Source organism: Eulemur rufifrons, chromosome 2 (genome assembly GCF_041146395.1).
Source record: "Eulemur rufifrons isolate Redbay chromosome 2, OSU_ERuf_1, whole genome shotgun sequence".
NCBI classification, from domain to species: domain Eukaryota; kingdom Metazoa; phylum Chordata; class Mammalia; order Primates; family Lemuridae; genus Eulemur; species Eulemur rufifrons.
The window spans coordinates 84,792,695-84,816,116 of record NC_090984.1 but is presented as its reverse complement, the minus strand read 5'-3'; the positions used below and the strand labels follow the sequence as shown (position 1 = coordinate 84,816,116).

Genomic DNA, 23,422 nt, shown 5'->3' with positions numbered 1-23,422 from the left:
ATTGGACAATAACACCACATTTATTGAATATTAAAAAGGGCAGGCAAGCTGAATTTAAGTTAACTGAATTTGAACTATATGAATATATTATAGAAAAGGGTTGAAGTGTACAAATGATGCAGTCTTTTGAACAAAATTAAGATTCAATTATATAAGAACATTGGACTTCCTCCCAGGCATTTGCTCCAGGGCAATAGCAATGTTATCACTTCTTTAAACATGATTTGTGTACTTTTAAAAGAAATACATATTTGATAACCTCAGAGTGCCTTCCAGATAACTCTGGATTGAGGCCAAATTATAGTCACGCCTCACTTAATAACAGGAATAGATTCTGAGAAATGGGATTGATGTCATCATTGCATGAGCATCATACCCTACTACACACCTAGGCTATATGATATAGCCTAATGCTCCTAGGCTACAAAGCTATACAGCATTTTACTGTACTGAATACTGTAGGTAGTTGTAACACAATGGTAAGTATCTGTATATCTAAACATAGAAAAGGTACAGTAAAAATATGTTATGAAAGATAAAAAATGTTACACCTGCATAGGGCACTTATCATGAGTGGAGCTTGCAAGACTGGAAGTTGCTCTGGGTGAGTCAGTGGTGAGTGAAGGCCCAGCATATTGTACACTGTAGACTTTATAAACACTGTACACTTAGGATACACTAAATTTATTAAAAAATTTTCTTCAATAATAAACTTAGCTTACTGTAACTTTTTTACCTTATAAGCATTTTATTATTTTTTTTTTTAACTTTTTGACTCTTTTGTAATAACATTTAGCTTAAGGCACAAACACATTGTACAGCTGTACAGAAATATTTTTTTCTTTATATTTTTATTCTATAAGCTTTTTTCTATTTAATTTTTTTTTTTTTACTTAAATGTTTTTGTTACAAACTAAGACACAAACACACACATTAGCCTAGACTTACACAGGGTCAGGGGCATGAATATCACTGTCTTCCTCCTCCACGTCTTGTCCCACTGGAAGGTCTTCAGGAGCAATGCCATACATGCAGCTGTCATCTCCTGTAACAACAATGCTTTCTTCTGGAATACCTCCTGAAGGACCTGCCTGAGGCTGTTTTACAGTTAACTTTTTGTTTATAAATATACCTCACTGAATTCTTACAACAACTTTATGAGGTAGTTGTTATCATTCACAGTTTTCAGAAAGTGAAATCGTGAGATTTTGAGAGGTGGAGCTAAAGGGAGTAGAGCAGTGATTTCTGACTCCCGTACTGCCCTTTTAACCCTCCACAATACTTCCTCACAGTTGGTTTTGATGTCAATGTCTAGTTCTTTCTTAGTAAGGAACGGGTGTTAACCCACGTGGCTAGGGGAACAGTTTAGGTGGTAGCTTGAGTCTTCTATTTTCAGCTCCTGGGGATCTTCTAGAAGGTCCTATATAGTCCCATCCCTCATTTACTGGGCTGCAATTTTCATAACCCTTCAGAAACCTTTATTGTTCATAGTCAGAGTTTTTAGGTTTTGATTTTGTATGTGCTCAAAGTTAAAATTCAGAGTCTTTATGGAAGGGTTTGCATCCCCCCAACAACTTATATGCTTTGCAAGCTGCTGGCTGCCTGTGTTATGGTTTGAACGTGTCCCTCCAAAATTCATTTTCACACTTAATCCTCATTGTGGTGGTATTAGGAGGTGGGGCCTTTTGGGGAATGATTAAATCATGAGGGCTGTGCCCTCGAGCGTGGATTAGCGTCTTATGAAATGCTAGATGGGGAACTAGCATAGGCTCTTTTTGTCCTTCCATCCCTTCTGCCATGTGAGGACACAGCCTTCCTCCCCTCCAGAGGATGCAGCAACAAGGCACCATCTGGGAAGCAGGGAACAGCCCTTACTAGACACCAGCCCTGCTGGCACCTTGATCTTGGACTTTCCAGCTTCCAGAACTGCGGGAAATAAATTTGTATTGTTTATTAATTACATAGTCTGTGGTATTATAGCAACACAAACAGACTAAGACAGCCCTGGAATTGCTATAGCCTTGAGTTTGCTAATGTGTTTCCAGGTTCCTATGTGAAATCAGTACTCTCTTAGTTCTGTGGCCCTTGAGAGGTGCCCCTGGACCTGAGATGATGCCATTACCATAAAGATGTGGCACTAGAATGAGGGACTACAGGTGCTTGTTGCTTAGAGCTCCCAGGTTCTGGGTCACTAGAATCCCACAGGGTCTCTTTAAAGGCCTGTGAGGGCTATTTGTGCAAAGGCTGCAATTCCTTTCTCACTCTCTCCTTCCCATGTACCCTTACAGTAAACCTCCATACAACGATGCAACCTGGCACAACTCTACTCCTTGACTCACCCACCCACAGATCAAATGGTCAAATCTCCCATAAAGGAAATTAGAGAGCAGTGTGTCCCATCGAACCACTTAGTCTCTTTTAAAGATTTCAGAACTTCCTTCATTCAACAAAGAGGATGTTCAGATTATAACCTTTGGGAAATCAAATGTGTAAAACTATCATAAAGAAGATTAAGCACTCCCTGGTACTTAAAAGGTGGCTAAATGTTTCTTGAACCAATTGTTGGTGTTTTTCTCTTGTGTTCCTCTTTCTCCCTATACCTCGAAGGTGGTCAAGCCCCTTAGGCTTCCTTGCCTTGAGAACTTTTGCAGGTAAGACAAAAAAAAAAAGAAGTCATCTGAAGTCGATAGCTCTTTCTGCCTTTTGTGAAGGCCCTCATTGCACTGAAGAGACTCTCTAGGTGTCTCAGAGTGGGAGCATGGCAAGCGAAGGCTTTGGGGTTTAGGAGAGATTGGAGAGAGTAGCTAGCCTCCTAAATTGGGAAGGGATCAAAGAGGTCTGTTTGTGAGTCTTGCAGGCAGTGGAGATCTGTGCCCCATTCTCCAGGCCCTGGGGAGGTGGTGACATAACAGAGAGGACAACCCTGGGGTGCCTGGAGGTACCAGAGTTCCCAACCTTGGCAAAGATCCTAATACCTGCCAGTCCTGCTACTGTGACCATATACATATCCAGGACACTAGTATGACTCTCAGAAGAGGGGTCACCAATATTACCTGAGGCAGAATTTTTCATTAATCTACTGGAAGGGGAATTAGGGTCAGAACAAAGATATTTAAACACAATAAAGAACATTGCACCTCATCCATGACCCAGAAATATCACTTCGATTTGTCTAAGAGAAAAGAAAATACATATTCAGAAAAAAAGACTTGTAAAAGAATGTAAGGAGCAGATTTCTCTAAAATAGCCCCAGACTGGAAATAACCATCTGGGTTATTTAATAGAAGAATGGACAAACAAGTTGTGATATATTCCCACAATAGAATATTACAGAGCAATGAAAAGGAACAAACTACTAATACAAAAACATGGATGAATATCAGAACTATGCTGAATGAAAGAAGCCAGATGTAAGAGTACCTATCATATAATTTCAATAATGTGACAATCTAGACAAGACAAATCTAATTTATAAAGACAGAAAGCAGATCAGTGGTTGCCTTGGACTGTGGGTTAGGAAGGGCCATAGTGGAACTTTTCTGGGGGTATTGTAAATGTGCAACATTGTGATTGTGGGTGGTTACCTGAATGTATAATTTTGCGTAAACTCATTGAGGTATCCTTGAAATGGGTACATTTTATATTATGCAAATCATACCTTAATAAAGTTACCTTAAAAAAATGAATGAACTACAGATATATGCAGCAATGTGGATGAATCTAGAAGAGAGATCCCCCAAACAGTATGCTGAGCCAAAAAAAGCCAGGAATACATATCATATGATTCCATTTAGTGAAGTTCCAGAGCAGGTAAAATGAATCTATGTGCCAGAGAGCAGAAGTTGCTGCCTAGGGTGGTGGGCCACGAGGGAACTTGGTGAGGTGATGGCAGTGCTCTCTGTCTTATTTGCGGGGGGAGGTTACGTAGGTGTATGCATGTATTGAAACTTCCTGAATTGCACACTTAAGATCTGTGCATTTCACCATCTTTAAGCTTTATGTGACTTTATGAAAAAGAAAGACACACAAAAAATAAGAATAAAGAGACATTTTTTGCACACATGGGATTGTTGGCTGGGTCATTTCTGTACCTTGATTCCCTTCATAATGGTTGTGTAACAGGCACACCTAGGGCAAAGGGCAGAGTGGATGACACAGCCATGGATACTGAGAAACCACATTTTGCCAGTAAGCCCAAAGTGCTTTACCTGCATGCAGCCTTAACCCAAGGTTTTGGAAATGCAAATAGTGAACAGAAAATAATATGAACAAATTGTCACCTCTGCCACATACAGAAAGCAACTGGGAATCATCATTGTTCTAGAGGGGTGGAGCTACCTTTTCTCTAATCCGTGGGTTTGGGAAGGGCTCCTCCTGTGAGCACAGGGCCCAGGGGCCTTGAACCCTTACGCAAACTCTGGGCTCTACCAACCAGAAAGAAATGGGGATGGATTTGGACACAACCAATACTTTCTGTTACATATCCCATTGTTCTCAGCTTCATAGCTATTCTTTCCAAGGCCTATGTCTCAGTCACATGTCTAGATCCATTGCCCACTTAAAACCACCCGTAATTCTTAGGTGAAATTGCTTCTCTCCCAAATATGCAAACCTCTTCTGGAAAATTGGGACTGCTGGCCTCCAGTTTTCTGTGCTCAGAGTTCTTTCCTCTTGGAAGTGTGTCAAGGCAAGGGCCCAGATCCTCTGGAAGCACAGTGGGTTCCATATGGTATTTGTACCTGGGATGTTCCCCTATTGTTCCACCTCTGTGGGAGTGCTTGAGTTGGTTGAGGTTAAATTCACACTAGTGCAGGTTTTCTCTTTTATGTTACCACCACGTCTTTAAGCATCCTACTCCCTCCCACCCCTGCACGGGCAGCTGAGCAGAGTGCCAGGCATCACTCCCACCGGGACGATTGATGGGTGAAGTACAACCTGCTGTTGACTGGCAGAAAACTGAGCTGAGCTGCCAAGCAACTCCCTGCAGTTTGGTGAGGCTGTGCTTGTTCCCACTGAGGTTTGCAAATTTCTTTAGCTCACATTCTCCTAACTGCTCAGCACCTTCCCCTTTCCTCAATACTGGCTTTGTTTATCTAGTTTGGGGGCTGGAAAATTTCTCTGGTGTGTATCTGAACTTTTTTTTGTCTTTTTCTCAGATTAGATGCTTTGTATTTGTGGGCTTTATTTTCCAGGTCTTCGGTGGCTGACTTGTGTCCATCTGTCTGGGTTGGGGGCATAGTCAGTGGGGGAAGTAGAGGTAAACTGATGGAAAGATTATTGAACAAAGGAATTTGATTGAGAGAAAGGGAGGAGAGAGAACAAGTGCGTAAATTAGTACTTGTTGGAAATATTACACAGCCTCATCCATACATACAAGCAGAAGCCGGAACTGCATTCAGTATGTATTGTAAAAGTACTTCCAAGGGCTGAAAGAGTTAATAGAAATTCCCAATATACTAGGAACTGTTTGAACATAGATGGTGCAGATTGCTCAGTTTGTAATGTCCTCCAAAATGTCAAGTAAACCCATTATTTTCTTCACTAACTGCCTTGTCCATGGTTGGTTCATATATTAATAATAAGCCATTTACCCTCATTAAAATGGGTTTATTCTCCAACAGATCATAGCTGCGTGATATTATCTCAAGCAGTGGTGTCCGATAGAACTTTCTATGATGATGGAGATTTTCTATGTCTACACTAATATAGTAGCCACCAGTGACAGAAGGCTATTGGATGCTTGAAATATGGCTGCATAGTGTAGCTGAGAAGTTGAAATTTCAATTTTATTTAATTTTAATTAATTTAAATCTACATAGCCACACATGACTAGTGGCTCCTGTATTAGATAACATAGGTCTAAAGTTTCCCTGTGTGCTCTGGTAATATGTGAAGAGGGCTTCATACTGCCATAGCTTATTTGTGTGAATCAGTGTCTTACCTGACATAGGAGGGGTGCACAATAAACCTTTGTTGAACGAAGTGGGGGGACTTTGTTTTTATGTAACAGCAGTAGTGGGGATTAGGGCAGACAAAATTCCGCTTAGGAAGTCCCTCTACCTCCTTAGGTGAAATATAGGTAGCCCCTTCTACTTAAGGGTTTGTCCCTGGGAGGCTTTCATTCTGTGAGATAAAGTGCTAGTCTAGTTACCAGTTAAGAAAAAGATACAAGTGCAGCTGGAGAAAAGCCTGTTGCCAAAAGGTAGGATCTCCTGGTATCTGGCAATGAAACATCACTTCCCAAGGTATAAGATGGGATTCATTTAGAAGAAGGGGGCTGGATCTTATGGTTTGGCTTGAATAATTCCCTGCAAACTCTCTTTCCCCCAGAGCCCAGGAGGCTGCATCTGCCTCTTATTAGGTTGTGAGTTCTCCTGTACAAATACTGCCCAATGCTGTGTTTTGCTGTGCTTCTGCGGCCTGAAGTACTGAATAAATCATCTTTGCTTCCTTCCTTTCTCTCACCAGGGGATCCAATTAATGAAGTCCTGCTGAGCTTGTCTCCCAAATATTATACTATCAAATATGTTCACTCCTTTCCATCCCAGCTTCCACTGCTCTAGTTCAGATTCACAGAAACTTGCCTGGATCATTGCTGTGGGCCCCGTTTCCAACCGAACACTCCTCTAATCAGGGTTGTTGTGCACAGTTGGGAAGTTTGTGTACTGCATAGAGGTGGCTGGCCAAGGAGGTTAGTGGGGCTGAAGTATAGCCTGTATTCTTGCACTTTGGTGTGGGCCTTTCTGTGTCTGGAGAAAGTACCTTTGTAATTTGCAAGAAGGTGTCACATAATCCTGGTGGTAGAGATCTGTACAGTCCAATACAGTAGCAACTAGCCCCATGTGGCCATTTAAATTTTAATTAATTAAAATAATGTAAAATTTAAAGTTCATTTCCTCAGTCATACTAGACACATTGCAAGTGCTCAACAGCCACATGTGGTTACTGGCTATTGTACTGGGCAGCACAGGTATAGAAAATCTCCACCATTACAGGAAATTCTACTACACAGCACTGGATAGGCCTTGCTTCTAAACCATTCTACACAATTTGCATGTGTGAGTGATCTTTAATGCAAATCTAAACACACCCTTCTCTTGCTTAAAAGCCTTCAATGACATCTGTTTCCATCAGCAGCAATCAGTTAATAGGTTGTGAATCAATTTTGTAGGTTGCATCCAGCATTCAAAACAAAACAAAACAGCAAAAAAGAAGGGAAAGTATTCATGGATCTTTAGTACAGTTTTGTGAAATTTTTGTTTTGGTTAAATCTATGTTTCTTTGTCTCTATATCTACATTTCTATCTCTCCATAACTTGATGTCTATCTGATGCTCCACCAGGCTGCAATGAAAAAGTCTAATTATGCATGGTGAGCAAAAAAATTTGAAAAACTTGGGCTATGGGATATAAGTTCCTTATTTAAACACATAAGGCCCTCTATGATCTGACCCCTTGCTAACCTCTTTCTAAGTCTCAATATTGTCTTGCACTTTCTGTTCTACTAATACAGAACTGCTGCTGGTTTCACCTAAGACACCGCGCTTTTTTCTTTTTTTTCCTTTCCTGTGCCTTTGCTCATCTGAACTGTTTCTTTGGATTGCCAGTTCTAACTTCTCTTTGCCTGGAGAACTTCTACTTATCATGTAAGGCTCACCTAGGAAACACCTTCTGCAGGAATCCTTGCTTCAATGCTCCGGGGCAGCCTGGGTGCCCTTGTTTGACCTTTCATAACATCCCACAGACATCCGTTTACAGGGTTACGATACCGTAATTATTTATTTAGCTATTCGTTTCCGGCATCATCTCTCAGTGCAAGTACTATCTTATTTATCTTTGTATCTGAAGGGAGAAACGTAGTATTTGGAACAAACTAGGCATTCATTCAATAAATATTTGTTCAGCGAATAAACGCGAGAAGGAAGGAAAAACAAATCTATCAACAGTTCGAACAATATATTAGTAAGTGCAAGTCGGACTCCGGCCATCAGAGGGCGTCGGCGAGGCTGCACTGGTGCGCAGGCGCGCTGGGAGGGCGGGCGCCGCGGCGGCGGCAGCGGCGGAGGTGGCGGTCGCGGCTGTGGCCGGGGGAAGTGAATGGTTTTACCCAGAGGGCCCTGCGCCGCCTTTCTCCGCTGGCATCGGCGCTGCTCCCTGCTCCTCCCCGGCCATGGCGTTCACGTTCGCGGCCTTCTGCTACATGCTGGCGCTGCTGCTCACCGCCGCGCTTATCTTCTTCGCCATCTGGCACGTGAGTAGCCGGGGCCGGGAGAAGGAGGGCGAGGCGGCGGCGCAGCCTGTTCTCGCCCCCGGGCCCGCGGTCGGGGCGTGACGGCCCCCGGAGGTCTGCGCGCTGGGGCATTGGGCCCGGGGCAGCGCGGGCTGCGCGGTGACTGGGCTGCGGGCCCTACCCGCGCGGTTTGGGGGCTGCAGGTCCGGGGGGAAGTCGAGGCGTGCGGCCGCCCGACGGATGCGCCGGCTGTGTTTCGGCCCAGGCCGCGCGCACCGCTACTCCTCCCCGGCTGGGTGGGGCAAACGCGGTCCAGGCGGGCCCTGCGGGACAGCGCTCCGCTCGCACCGACCGTCAGCCGGCCCGCGGCCCCGGGAAGGATGTCAAGGGCGGAGCCGTGGCACCGTGACACGTACTTGGTGTAAATGGAGTTTTCCGAATTTTTTTATTTAATACAGATTGCCTTTCTTTTAGGGTTTCCGCAGGACTGTGACCAAAATGAGACAGTTGTAACCTACTTTGGGTGAATTTCCAATTCTGCTTTCCAGCACCTATTGGGGGCTCTTCAAATAAAATCACCTTTTTTCCCGATTCTTGTGTCCTGGTGAACTTTGATGCAGATTGTATTGATTACTTTGTTGACTGCATCTCCGAGCTTTACCCCTAAATCATACTTTGACCGCGGGTTTTCTCAACTGATAGTCTTCCAAGTCACCCCCGTATTCAGGGTAGCTTGAGTTAGTAAGGGAGTTTAAATTTGATTTTGAAATTCTCAGAAACCTTAAGCTTTTCTAGGAAAGTATTTATTTCTGTTATATCATCATCACTATTGTAGGATAGAAGCACATACTTACTGGTTCCTTAAAGAGCAAGTTGTAAGTTCCATGTGACATAGTTCTACAAGGGATTTTTAAAGATTCCCGTTTCTCTAGCATAAAATTAGAAGCATTGAGAGCTCTCTGGAAATCAACATTCATTAAAAATTTATCTCATTTGCTGCTTTCCTCCCCATAGTCCAGTATGTTCTGGAATATTGGTCTTGATTTGAATGGGCATGTTCGCTCTGTAGTAAATTTTATGTCAGGTTTCATCATGCCCATAACAAGGATTTGTTGCGAAATATATAGAGGGGCAGAGTGGTTAAATAGCAGCAGTGTATTGTGCAAAAAAAAAAAAAAAAAAAGTCTCAAAGGAGGGGATATCACAAATCCATTCCCTTTTGTTAAACGGTGTGATAATGTTTATAATTATTTTAAAACCTGACTGCTTGTGTAGTGGGGAATGTTTATGTAGGCTGTTAGCCGTGTCAGAAATAACTGCTACCTCAAAGTGCTAGTCTATTGGAACCAATAATTTGAAGGGCATCTTAGACTCTTCTTTGGTAGAAGAACAATAAATAATTTGGGAAGCCTTGCCTTAGCCTCTGATGGAACTGTGTGGTTTCCTTTCATCTATAGATGTGGGTTTGAAGTCACTTCCTGCTTGATGGGTGCACTTTTTTTCTGGGATAATAGCTTAAAAGAGAACTGTGGGGTGGCCTTTTTCACATTTTTACATTTTGATACAGGTTGTGTTTGGCTTAAGGAAAACCTGAACTGCACTTTTAAAAAAATGACTAATTCAGTTTTAGCTTTGAAATGAATATGTGTCTGGGTGAAGCAGATAATTTTTAGTCCTGTTATACAATTAAAAAGAAATTCATTTGTACCACAGATTAGTGGTAGAGAGCTTTTATGTTTAGGGATTTCTTAGTTCAGAGAATTACTGTATCCTTTCAGAAACAATTCTAAATATGTAGTTTTAATTTTTCTGTTATCCACATAACCTTATTTTCTTAGATTCAGTTTAAATGTCTTTTAGAAGACTCATTTTGAAATTTCAAGTACAAATTCCAAAAATCCTGTTTACGTTAATCATTGTATTAAAAGATGTTCTTTATGCCGATGGTTACCTCTGTCATTTTACTCCTAATTCATGTTATTGATGTTCTGTGGAAAACAGAGTTGAGGGCATAGATTATTGGAAAGCTAAAAATGCAGAAGTCAGTCATTAAAGGTGTGTATCAAATTTGAGTATGTCCTGAATTGTGTACTTTGGCATCTTTAGGGATTTATCTGTTTTATTGTTTTTACACATCTATGGAAAATTTTGTGATAGTCTTTGTTTAGCCACACAGCTGCAAAAGGTTTTAAAAACCACTAGTTTAAAAATCTCAGAAGAGTTTTGGAAACTAGCTTATAGCACTCAAACAGAAACCCATTCAGCAACATATCCAAAAGATCCCTTGAAGTCACCTGAAGAAAACGTCCAATTTTATTTGTTTATTTATTTATTTTTTTTGAGACAAAGTCTTACTCTGTTGCTCGGGCTAGAGTGAGTGCTGTGGCGTCAGCCTAGCTCACAGCAACTTCAAACTCCTGGGTTCAAGCAATCCTACTGCCTCAGCCTCCCGAGTAGCTGGGACTACAGGCGTGTGCCACCATGCCTGGCTAATTTTTCTATATATATTTTTAGTTGTCCGTATAATTTCTTTCTATTTTTAGTAGAGACGGGGTCTCGCTCTTGCTCAGGCTGGTCTCGAACTCCTGAGCTCAAACAATCCGCCCACCTCGGCCTCTCAGAGTGTTAGGATTACAGGTGTGAGCCACCGCGCCCGGCCAAAATGTCCAATTTTAAAAAAGTTGTAAAGATAAGTTTTATGTTCTGTTATTAAAATGGTTCTTATTGTAGACAAGTAATTATATTTGTGGTTATTACTTTATTTACTTTATTACTAAAATGCATTGTAAAATGATATATCATGGCTAATATCAGGTACCTAACAATGTCTACTAATAATTAGAAATTAGTATCTTCTAATTGCACGTTTATATTTTGAACATTCACATAGGATCAATAGTGAAGGAAAATCCCTTTTGGTGAGTTCTGTACTTTTTTTTTTATCCCTAGTGCTAATTTTTTTCACCTTTTTCCTTTTTTCCTCCTCTCCCATTCTATATTTATTGAACACTTAACTATGTGTCAGGCAGTATTTTATATTTTAGGTCCTGGAACGTAGTAGTGAACACAACAAAAATTTTTGCTCTTTTGGAGATAGCATTTTAATGTTTAATTCTTTTCCTTCTATTCCTATTTGGTTGGAGTTTTTTTAGTAGGATAGGTTGGTGAATTTTATAAAATTCTAGAAGTTAGAATTTTACAAAACTAAGAACTTTAAAAGGAAAATAAATAAGGCATATTAAAAGCTAAAAATATGTAACTACTGATTACTGATAATATCGAGTAGCACTATCTCACATATAAAGATATTCATAATCCATTAGGTTGTGTGTCCCTTGGGTGACCAGTGGCAGTAACTAAAATGACTCCCCCATAAACTTGCTGCCTTTGGCATCTTCCTTTGACACCTGAGTTAATGCCACAAAGCAGTGCATGGTCTCTGTTTTGACTCTTAGTACATTTTGATTCATAAGTTATGTATTTTAGTGATCTTTGAGGTTAAAACCACATTCCTCCAGAGTGTGGGCAAAAACATCCTTAGAAATGTATGTGTTAGGGCACAAGTGGGAACAAATTGAAGAACTGGAGCCCATCTCTAGTGTCCCACTGTGCCAAGGGAGGGGCAGGGCACATATAAATATTATAAAAATGGTCCTTCTCCCTGAGAGTGTACTGTCACAAGCAAACCTGTACATAAATACCATATTCCAGTGTGAGAAATGCCATATTGGTGGCATTCTAAAGCCTGGTACCATGTAGAGATGTAGACAAGGATGTAATTATTTCTGCCTAAAGGGGTCAGAGAAACTTGCAGAAAAGAGTTAACATGGGAAGAGGGCTTTTTTAGGATAAAGAGGAGTTTGGATCAATTGTCGTGTGGGTGGGGGAAAGATCATTTCAAGTAAAGGAAATAACTTGAACAGAGGCATTGAAGAAATTGAAAATTGAAGATACTTAGCACAGCGATACCAGATCATTTTAGTGATAATGACACAGAAGTATTTTCAGTTCTTTAAATCTGACTCTGGCTATTCTTGTTTTTAGCATATATTGAGTTTACTGTGAATTGGTTACCTGTAATGCTGGTACACTTTAACTCTAATAATTATTTGATGATAGGGCAGGTTTGTTGCTGCTTTTTATTAAAGTGAGTGGTCCTAACTGTTTTAATTTTATTTTAGATTATAGCATTTGATGAGCTGAAGACTGATTACAAGAATCCCATAGACCAGTGTAATACCCTGAATCCTGTAAGTTGTAATATAAGATTTATCTTTAGATTTTAAAAATGTATTTGTTTTTAACTCGATATAATTTGAAAATGGGCATCATTCTCAGTACCATGTTATATTTATACTTTTTGAAGTAGGCAGAATTAAAAAAATATTCTTTTTCCTGTCATGCTTGACTATTCTGACTATTATTAATCTGCTGGTGATCTTGTCAGCTGTCATACTAACATTCTTCCAATCTGCTTTTTACATTGTCGGCCAAAGACAGTTGAAAAGGTCAAAAAGATTAAAAGAGTCAAAATTGCATTAAAGGTGTGTACTGCTTTTTAGTTTAATGTTTTAATGCTATATTCATTTCATGGGGAGGGTTAGGCATTTGTTATTTGTAATGTTTTGTTCAGTGTGCTCGTTCATGTGCCTGTTGAGGTTTATGATTTCATGAGATTTCACATTTTATGCAAATGTTTGCTTGCTGGCCCAGTCAAGTAGGGAAAGCTGTTAAATGCTTATGCGTTTTTTTTTTTAATCGTTATAGCCATAGGCACTTCTATATTAATTACTTGGTGCTGTGTTTCAAAGTTGGTTAACATAAAATGACTTTTTTTAATAGATGGTGAGATTATTCTCTGGTTGCGACTTACTGTGAGGTACTGTGCTAGTGAAATCTTTAGTATGGACTTACCTCCCATATCTAGTTTTATCTTTGGTTATGTGTATTCTGGAATATATTACTTCAGTCTTTCAGCTGGTGTTTATTCAGAGGCTTCTAGGTTTTAAGCGTTTTCGGTTTTAGCCTTTTAGCTCTGTTCTTGGGCTCTGGGATCGTGCCTTAATGCTGTCCTTTGGATTCACAGTGTCAGAATTTTGTAGATAACAATTCATTTACAGATGTCTACAGTTATTTCTAGTGTATATCCACTTTAATTTATAAAACAGACCTGTCTTACACTAAGTCTGAGCTACCATGGATTTAGTGATAATGTAGCGGCAGGGTACTTAGGGGTTTTCTTTATATTTGTGACTTCATTTAGGAAGATTTTCCTTTTGCCTGATTGGTCAGAAACTGAACGATTGTTTGTAAGAAAGCAATGGATATGTCTTCAAGAAATAGCATCTAGTAATTCATCTTTAAAAATTACTTAATGAAAATGAGAATTTGTGTAGATTTTAGTTGTCTAGAACTCTAATGCACTAGTATGCTAAAGGTATTTTATTTGGAAAAGCATCTATAAAGTTAGTGTGCCACTTTATCATTGTTTCCCAGATAAATGTGAATGATAGAAGAGATTTCTAGTTTGTCTTTAGAGAACTGTTACAGTGAGACTTGATGTAGTACAATTAAAATCATTAACTTACTAGCTGTTTCTCTGCTTTTTGAAACAAAGCGTGAGAAGGTGAATTTGCCTTCTCATTGGAGATAAGTGTTCATCATAAAACACCTTAACCTTAGTGTTGAAATTGTTACCAAGAAATGAAGAAACTGAAATTTCTCCTTTTGACAGCTGTTTACTAGTAGTATTCTATTTGCTTTGGCTTTTTATTACTTTAACCAAATGACTGTGAGAGTATCAGATGAGGGTTTTCCTGGGTGCCAGGCCCTGTGCTAAGTACTTTGCCTGAACCATTTCATTCAGTTCTCATGGCAATTCCAAGAGGTGGGTATGTTGTTATTCTCATGAATAGGAGGGTAAACGGAGGCTTTGTGAGGTTAAGGCACTTTGCCCAAGATTATACAGCTAAAGTAGAGCTGAATTTGAATTCAGCCTGATTTTTGAAGCTCAAACTCTTATATTTTCCTAATTTACCGTCAATTTAAGAGGGGCTGGTTTCATTTTAACATAGTGTGTGATTCCTTGTTTTTCTTAATGGAAAGAAATTCTCACTGAGAAAAGATGTCCTTGGGACATCCTAATGCTGCAGTAGATTGGAAGAACGTTTTATAGCAGCACAAGTTGCATTTTGGATAGGATAGGGTGCCGATAATTGGCTGAATAGCAGTGCATCTGACAGTTTTCCCTATTTAAATTTGTTTTGACAGTTCTGCCAAAGTATGGGGGAAGACAAATATCATTATTTTTTAAATTGTGAACTTTAACAAGAAATATTATGTTTTGCATGTTTAAGTACTATCATTTCAGCCATATTTGCATGAGGTATTCTTTCTGGATACTAGTTTTTGTGTGAACCTTGGTTCCTAAATGGAATAATTTTTGTCTCTTATGGGGAAATTTCATCGTTGACGAATGATCAGAGAAGACTGGCTTTTATAAGAGATACGTAATAAATGTTTCTGGACTTATTTGAGGAGAAGGAAGGGAGTGTGACATTTGTTTCATATTAGAACTGCAGATTATCTTCATTAACACTTTTATTAAAGTATATTAAGAGCAGTGGGTGTCATACTTAAAAATCATTCTCTCCTCAGACCTCTGTAAGGGTAGGATGGAATCTGGCATGAGGATTTGTTAGCTATCAGTTGGCTTTAGTGGGCTGAAATAGGCTTATTATATTTTAAAGAAAAATTCTGTAATTTAAAGTAGTATTATAAAAGCAGCTCTAGGGGAACTTCTAAAAATGTATATTTTTCTTGGTTTGTCCTGGTTGTAGTCGTTAGATTTCAAGGGTGTCTTGTGACCATTTTCTGGTTTAGGGAACTTTGATCTTAAATAGATGCTGGCTTAAAGAAAGGTTCATGTTATTTACAAATTTATATACATATGCAGAATTTGTCTTTTGTTATTTATTATGTTGCTTAAGTTTGTAGAAGATATCTGACTAGTATTGTAGATTAGCTGGCTTTACCGAGGCTTCATTCAAAATAATATTCATTAAAAAGTTCCTTCTACAGCTTTAAATTGGAAAGAGTAATTTGGGAGTATAATTATATTATTTCTATAGCCATGGTTTCCCCTCAGGAATGATCTGATGATGTTGAGTATTCATATGATTTTAATTTGGTATGAGGTAAACAATTGGGAAACTGGCTTCATAGCTGTGACGTATAGGAGATTTTTTGGCTGAAACTTTCCATGAAAGGTTTTGATATTTTTATTTAACAAAGTATTAGGCTGAAATCTTTAGGATGAGAAAGATAATTTGAAATAAAGCATTAACTCCTTGTCATCTTATAAAAGGCATTGTACTTGAATTAATTTTTCTTTACTAAATGCTACCTACTACCAAAAGGTTTATTTTTTTTTGATTTTGGTCTTCTGCTGTGTCTGTAGCATTTCGTTGGCAAGCAGGCGTAAAGAAGCGGAAAGGCCACCATGTGAGAATGAGAACTCAGGAATCTGGAAAACTCTAATTTCATGGTTAAGGACTCAGTCTTTTCCCTCCTACGTTGCAGAAAGCAAATGTTTTGCATTTGTGCATATTAGTGTTCTTCCCCCTTGACTGTGCTGAGATTATTGGCTGATTGGCTTTCCATTGAAAACTTACTTCTGTGGTAATGTGATGTGGTTTGCTGAATATTGTATATGTAGCATTCCTAGTTTCTGTTAAAGGCTTAAAAACACTAATGTGTCAACTTCTAAAGGGGAGTTTTGTTTTTGTGAAATTTTTTTTTACTATCATGTTGCATGTGATCAGATACCTCATTTTTGTATTTTTATCATTGTTGAATGGTGGAAAGAAAAAGTATGCCAGTTGACTAGCAAATAACTGAACAATCTGGGTGGTAACTTTGTATAATTTAACCTCTTGCTCTAAGAATATGAGGATTAAATTTTAAGTCATTTATCTTATTATTTTAGTGCAAGCTATATCCTCTAGTCAGTTTGCTTGTAATCCTGCTTTTTGTAAAAAATTAAATATGGAAATAAAACTCAGTAGTATCTTTCATTTCTCATTCTAAGAAAACAGTGATTTTTCATTATGGGAACTTGGTTGCCACCTGCTTTCCAGATTAGCAGTTGACTTAATGCCAAGGCATTTTGATAATGGGCTTGTGTTTTTCTTCCAGCTTGTACTTCCAGAGTACCTCATCCATGCTTTCTTCTGTGTCATGTTTCTTTGTGCAGCAGAGTGGCTTACACTGGGTCTCAATATGCCCCTCTTGGCATATCATATTTGGAGGTAATATTTAGATACGCTTTTAATCTTCCTAATTAAATTTTAATTGCACTGTGGTTCATATGATTATCTTATATGCTAGTCACCTAAATGAAAATTGAAAATTAGTTGGCATTTATTTTAAAAAAAACAAGAGGATGAACAAAAACCTGTTTTAATACCTTACTTCATTACTTTTTAAAGGAATTTTTTAAAAAAATGAGATATAACTTACAGAAATGTGCACAAGTCTGAAGTGTACAGCTCAATGAATTTTTACATATGAAAATATAAAAATCTACACCTGTGAAACCACTACCCACATGCAGATATACAACAGCTCCAGTCTCCAGAAGATGCCCTTGTGCCCTCATCCTGGTCAGTTACTCCTGTACCTCACAAGGCCACTGACTTCTATCAACTTAGATTAGTTTTACCTATCTTTGAACTTCCTGTAAATAAAAATGTACAGTGTGTGTCTAACTTCTTTCTCCATGCTTGCTTTATAACTTTACATAAGTTTGGTTACTTAACAAAAGGTAATCACATTCCATAACGTGTTTTGTTTTAAATAGGCATGTCAAAATCTCATTGCCTTTGATTTTAGGAAATACATACTAAAGAAGTATTAAAGAGTAAAGTGGTTTATCTGTAATGGACTCTGAAATGATTCAGAGAAAAATGTAGTTAGAGATAGAATGAGAAAGAGAAGGATAAAGCAAGTGTGGTAAATGTGTACATTTGGAACATATGAGTGAAAACGTTCTTGCATCTCTTCTGTAAGTTTAAAATTATGTCAAGATAAAAAGTTAAAAGAAAAAATCTTAAAAAAACTTATTTTCTTTTTAGGTTCTTCCTATTTTTCTTGGATTTCTGAAAATGCAGAGACCAAAATGACTTGTTTAGCTGCCCTGTTCTGCTCATTTAGGGGCTCTAGTTTTAAAAAAGATGATAAAAGGAAAGAATTCTACCTATTAGTACAATTATACTTCCCTATATGGAACGCCTCTCATTGTAACAGATACTTGAGAAGAAAAACCCTCTTTCCCATCCTGAAGGTTTTCTGCCCTTTCTGAGTGGCTAATAGACTGTGTGCTTATTGCAGGTATATGAGTAGACCAGTGATGAGTGGACCGGGACTCTATGACCCTACAACCATCATGAATGCAGATATTCTAGCATATTGTCAGAAAGAAGGATGGTGCAAATTAGCTTTTTATCTTCTAGCATTTTTTTACTACCTATACGGGTAAGTTTAAAAAAAATAAATGAAAATATGATTTTGTTTTGTTACCTTAAAAGTTTGTAGGCATTATGGTCTTAACACCTTAAAATCCGTTTGAAGAATAACTCAGTGTCTTGAATGGCAGTAACAGTATTGGCACAGTACACACCCGGTCAACGTAGCACACACTGGTTCTTGCCAAGGCAGCAAACTGACCTGCAGTCAGGGACAGAGAGTTTGATCAGGGGTGCTGCTTCCCAAGTTTTCAGATATATTCAGTCAGTAAAGGACAGTCATTATTTTCCATGGCAAAGTGATGGCATTGAGAGGATAAGGCTGTGTGGGTTTATAAAAGTTTCTGCTTGTCTTCAGTGACTTTCCAGAGATTGTGTTTAATTTTTTCCTTATCATTCTTCATATACTGTGTGCTTTGCCCGTTATTTTCTGGTTTGCTTGATCTGAATGGGGTTAATGAAAGAAATGGTTCTACCTTAAGGAGTGGTGCAGTTACTGAATGATTTTTCTTCTTTTAATACTGTGATGGACTCATATCATGTTCCTCTAGGTCAGGGTTTCTCAACTTCGCACAGTCAACAACTCTGGCCTGGATAATTATTTTTTGTGGAAGACTGTCCTATACATTGTAGGATGGTTAGCAGCATCCCTGGCTTTTACCCACTAGATGCCAGTAGCACCCTCCTAACTGTGTCATGACAACCAAAAATGTCTCTGGACCTTGCCAGCTGCCCCCTGTGGAGCAGAATTGCCCTGATTGAGAACCACCACTCTAGATGTGCTGTAGGTGCAGTAAAATGGCTGCTTATTAAGACTAGAAAAGGTCAATGTTAAGTGTGGAATTATAATTTTTCTTAAAGCTATATAAATATACTTTACTCATCTTTTTTGATATATAGTCAACTAGAGTGCTTTCCACCTGATTTTCAATATATAAAAAAATAGAATTAGCTATATAAGATGAAATTGTTGAAATAATTAAGCTTACATTCTTTCTCCTATTTGTTACTTAAAAACTTGCTAAGTGTTAAATAATAGGCTTATATTCATATTTCTCTTTACATTATGTAAGTTTTCATTATGGAAAAGGATGAATGGAGTGTCAGACTGAAATTTAGGGAGAAGGTATATTTATGCTTTTAGAGGTTAGAACTATGAAAATGAGTATCCTTTAGTGCCTCTGCATATGTTGCTCACATATGAAACAAAGACAGTAAGTTCTGAAAAGTGAAATTCCATGTGTCATTTTAATTTTCTGTTAATTTTCATTTTTTAAGTTTCCATAACAAATGTCTGGAACAGTGCTGGCATATAGTATGCACTTAAGACATATTTGTCAAAAGAAAGAAAAGAAATGAATGAGTGAATGATAAAGTTGGAGAAGTGCATTGTGGGAAAACATTTACCAGGATATGGTGGCACTAGGACATTTGTTCTGTTTTAAATTGTCGAGTTTGCTCGACTCCTTGCTTTGTGTTTCCATTTAGAGATACATGCTTTGAACCATGCCTCTATGCCGTCACTCTGTATGTAGAATTGCCCCTGGCAGTTCTTAAGCCTAAATCAAATGGTTATTGCCTTTTATTTTGCTGGTTTATCCCCTTTCTTTTTTTAACCCTGTTGTTATCGCTTAGGGCCTTTCTCTAATGGGAAAGATCCTTAATTGATCATTCCCTTCTATAAAATGGGAATAAATACATTACTTGCCTTCTAGGACTGCTTGGAGGATTAAGTGAAGTAATGTATGTAGAAGACCTAGGGGGACCTGGCATGGAGTGAGCCGTTTGGAGATGCTCACTCCTATTATTAGACACAGCTCCAGAGCAGTGTGGTGTTTTGGATTGCTTCTCTCAGCTCTGATCCTCCATTAAGCTTTCAGCTGTGCTGTTCTACTTGCTAAAATTGGAAAGGAAATAGGGGACAACTACAGCACACTCACTGAGCCAAGTCCTATATCAGGCAAAAGTCCATAAGTGAACTTGTCATTAGTCTTTTCATTTTCTGAGATACTAGTTTGCTATATAAAGTAGACTCAACTTTTTCATACTTAGTTTTTATAATTGGGAATGTTTGAATTAACAGCTTTTTTCTTTTTCCAGCATGATCTATGTTTTGGTGAGTTCTTAGAACAACACACAGAAGACCTGGTCCAGTTAAGTGCATGCAAAAAGCCACCAGATGAAGGGATTCTATCCAGCAAGATCCTGTTTCCAAGAGTAGCCTATGGAATCTGATCAGTTACTTTAAAAAAATGACTCCTTATTTTTTAAATGTTTCCACATTTTTTGCTTGTGGAAAGACTGTTTTCATATGTTATACTCAGATAAAGAATTTAAATGGAATTACGTATAAATTAATATAAAACGATTACCTCTGGTATTGACAGGTTTGAACTTGCACTCCTTAAGGAACAGCCATAATCCTCTGAATGATTGCATTAATTACTGACTGTCCTTAGTCCATTGGAAGCTTACGTTTATAGGCATTGGTAGGACTCATTTTGGTTTTATTGAAACGACATCTAATTATAAATTAGCTGTAGATATCCGGTGCTTCTGATGAGCTGAAATGTATATCTGACTCGTGGGAAACTTCATGGGTTTCCTCATCTATCATGTAGATGATTATATATGGGTACATTTACAAAAATAAGAGTGGGATTTTTTCCTTTCAACTTGAATATTATCCCTGTATATTGCATGAGTGAGAGATTTCCCATATTTCCATCAGAGTAATAAATATACTTGCTTTAATTCTTAAGCATAAGTGAACATGATATAAAAAATATGCTGAATTACTTGTGAAGAATGCATTTAAAGCTATTTTAAATGTGTTTTTATTTGTAAGACATTACTTATTAAGAAATTTGTTATTATGCTTACTGTTCTAATCTGGTGGGAAAGGTATTCTTAAGAATTTGCAAGTACTTTAGATCTTCAAAACTGAATGAGAGAGAAAATTGTATAACCATCCTGCTGTTCCTTTAGTGCAATACAATAAAACTCTGAAATTAAGACTCCCTTTCAGTGCATTGTTTTAAAGATTACAAATAGCTATTTCCTAAACTTGCTTAATCCATAATAAAGACATATTACAGTCATTTTTTAAAAAGTAGAGTATTAAGTTGTGGTTTTCTTAAAAATATCATGCCTGGATCTAAAGAGGAAAAATTTTAAATGGCTATGTACATTACCCTCTGTTGTCATTTGACAAGATTCATAAACATTGATGGCACAGCATCATCATTTCTCCTACCAATTAGAAAAAATTGTGGCACTCAAAATGTTTATTTATTTTTCAAACAGCAATTTTAAGGTAAAGGGGCTTGTAAATTTTTCTGAGTTTTTGCTGCTTGTAAGGCAGGTAAATTATGGCTAAAGAGGTATAGGAGTAGAAACTATTTGAATACCCCTATCTAAATGTTATCAATGACATTTGTTGGTTTTCACAATGCCTAACTGGTATTCCCCACTCCCCGTTCCAGGGTAGAGGGGAGTTTGGTCCCCAACTATATTCATGTTTTTGTAAGCATTCTTGTGCTTTATTTGGGTTGAGGAAGTGAATGCAATTGAAAATACTGTAAGTAGTTCAGAAGTTTCTTGAACAAGGATCAAAGAAAGAAAAACCAATATATAGAAATTTCACATAACGATCAAGGGTGTTTGTGGAAGTCTTAATCTAAGAGCTTTTTGAATTAGATGCTGTTTTGTTCTCTACTAGTGAAAAAGTGCTTTATTCCAGTGCTCCCCCACCTTTGGGAGAGAGTAGCTGTTACTGTTTTGGGATTGGGTAATGGGGGTGAGTATGTTGAAGAAGAGGGTGTAGAACCAGAAGAGTGAGGAGAGTCAAACAGTTTCATAACCAGGAAAGCTTTAAAGACCTTGTGTTTTATAGTCTGGAGAACACCTAGAGGGATCTGACATTTTATCAATTCTTACAGTAAATTTTTGAGCACTTGCTAGGCACTGAAGATTCATGCCTTGAGTGTGAGCAATCAGTCAGTTTCTAATCCACCTAATTATGTCAGCACCCACTCATTTTTCCCTCTTGTTCACAAGTACTTTTGATCATGAGAGACCTGGCCAAGTCTTCTACAGTCCACGTAGGTTTCTTGGGGCTGTTACTTCAATATTCCTGTCACAGTATTTTCATGAACACTTGCTCTTTTAGCAAACGGTACTTTCCTTTATAAATTTTAACAAACATCCTTTTAATAATCTATTCCAGAATATTCTCCAGGATTAATGCAAAAAGTTTACTGGTTGGAATTTGTGGAAGCTACTTTTTCATGCTTCCAAAATTAGATATGTTATCCTCAGCTGATGCTCAAAGATGATTGACAATGAGGTTCACCCATCTCTGTGGTAGGTTGTTAGTTCCTGGGCACGTAAGTGATAAGAAGATTGAGTACTTGGATGTTCTCATAGTACCTACCCATGTTTACTGTTTGTGTTTTATGAAATTAAATCACCCAGAGAAAGCAGAAACAAAATACTTACATTTGACAGTATCCCACTTGCTCTTTTCCTTGCTTTGAATTTAATTTGTTTCCCACATTAATCTGTTTGGGGTAGCCCTAGCCTTCTATTATTCCTGCAAGTTCAACTGAGGTTCAGTTAGCCTGGGTTTATAATCCTTTCCAGTTTATGTTAAGTGCTTCATGTGCAGTGTCGGCTGTTTATTTAGGTACTCGTTTTCTTTTTCCTTGTTACAGTTACTTTCGATACTGGGTGCTTCAGTTTATCTTTAAGAGCTTTCTAGCTCTCAGAAACCGTTTTCCCCATTTGTGCCTATTTTATTGCATCTAATGTCACCGTGGTTATATCTATACCAACATCTTTGTTGCTATGGATACTACAGATTCTCCTGAATTAAAAATCTTATATTTAATAATAAATGTAGCCTGTTTAGCAGTTATTCTACTGAGTCGTAATATCATGGCAGTATGCCCCTTTACTGCTAAAGAGGTATAGGCGTAGAAACTATTTGAATACCCATATCTATGTGTTCTTAATGACATTTGATGGTTTTCACAATGCTTAACTGGTATTCCCCACTCCCCATTCCAAGGTAGAGGGGAGTTTGGTCCCAGGCTATAATTCAAACTGCTAATTTGTTTGAAGTTTGAATTATTTTTCATGGGAAGGGGAAGTGATAGGAAATGACCAGACAAATCCACTTTTGAGATGTATATGTTATTAAGTATTAGTCAGTTTTGAACCCTTACCAATTCTGCTATGAACTGTCAGACCTACCAGTCAAGTTCAAATATGGGGATAATGGTCTTTCACAGGGCAACTAAGTATGTGGTAGTTTGTAGCATGTACCTCTTTTAAAGCCTATTCAGTGTTTTCAGCTTGACAACCACTCATGCTAATAGCTCTCATAGAGCTCTTCTCAGCTCCTCAAATCAACATATTTTGAAGGTATGTCAAATATTTGCATAGAAAGGAAATAGAACTCTATGTGCTTTGAGTCTGGCAAAATAATTTCCTTTGTATGACATTTCTTTTTTCTTCCAATTATATGTTTATAAATAGCGTTCATGGAATATTATTGCCATGGTCCAAATAATGACTTCTCTGTATCTCTCGTACCCTGCAGGGGTGAGCTTTCATTTTAGGTGTGTCTGTGTCATAGCAGTATGATATATCAAACCTATTCAAAT

The 23,422-nt window shown here is 38.1% G+C and overlaps 1 protein-coding gene across 2 annotated transcripts; it reads left to right on the top strand.

Annotated features, from left to right (window-relative positions):
- Window positions 1-8,088: 8,088 nt before the first annotated feature.
- On the top strand, window positions 8,089-20,755 carry CNIH1 (cornichon family member 1). 2 transcript variants are annotated; one of them, XM_069464949.1, is made up of 6 exons: window positions 8,089-8,250; window positions 12,411-12,479; window positions 12,726-12,773; window positions 16,426-16,538; window positions 17,620-17,763; window positions 19,854-20,755. In XM_069464949.1, the coding sequence occupies exons 1-6, from the start codon at window positions 8,170-8,172 to the stop codon at window positions 19,879-19,881; spliced, it is 483 nt and encodes a 160-aa protein (XP_069321050.1). In that variant the 5' UTR covers window positions 8,089-8,169; the 3' UTR covers window positions 19,882-20,755. The 2 variants fall into 2 exon arrangements, with proteins under 2 accessions (XP_069321050.1, XP_069321054.1); XM_069464953.1 differs by lacking the exon at window positions 12,726-12,773.
- Window positions 20,756-23,422: the final 2,667 nt, after the last annotated feature.

What these genes read in the sequence shown, in the direction of transcription:
- CNIH1 (XM_069464949.1), top strand. Translation starts at nt 8,170, where the DNA reads ATGGCGTTCACGTTCGCGGCCTTCTGCTACATGCTGGCGCTGCTGCTC. An exon ending in TCTTCTTCGCCATCTGGCAC is followed by an intron (nt 8,251 to 12,410) that starts GTGAGTAGCCGG and finishes ATTTTATTTTAG; the next exon opens with ATTATAGCATTTGATGAGCT. An exon ending in GAGTCAAAATTGCATTAAAG is followed by an intron (nt 12,774 to 16,425) that starts GTGTGTACTGCT and finishes TTTTTCTTCCAG; the next exon opens with CTTGTACTTCCAGAGTACCT.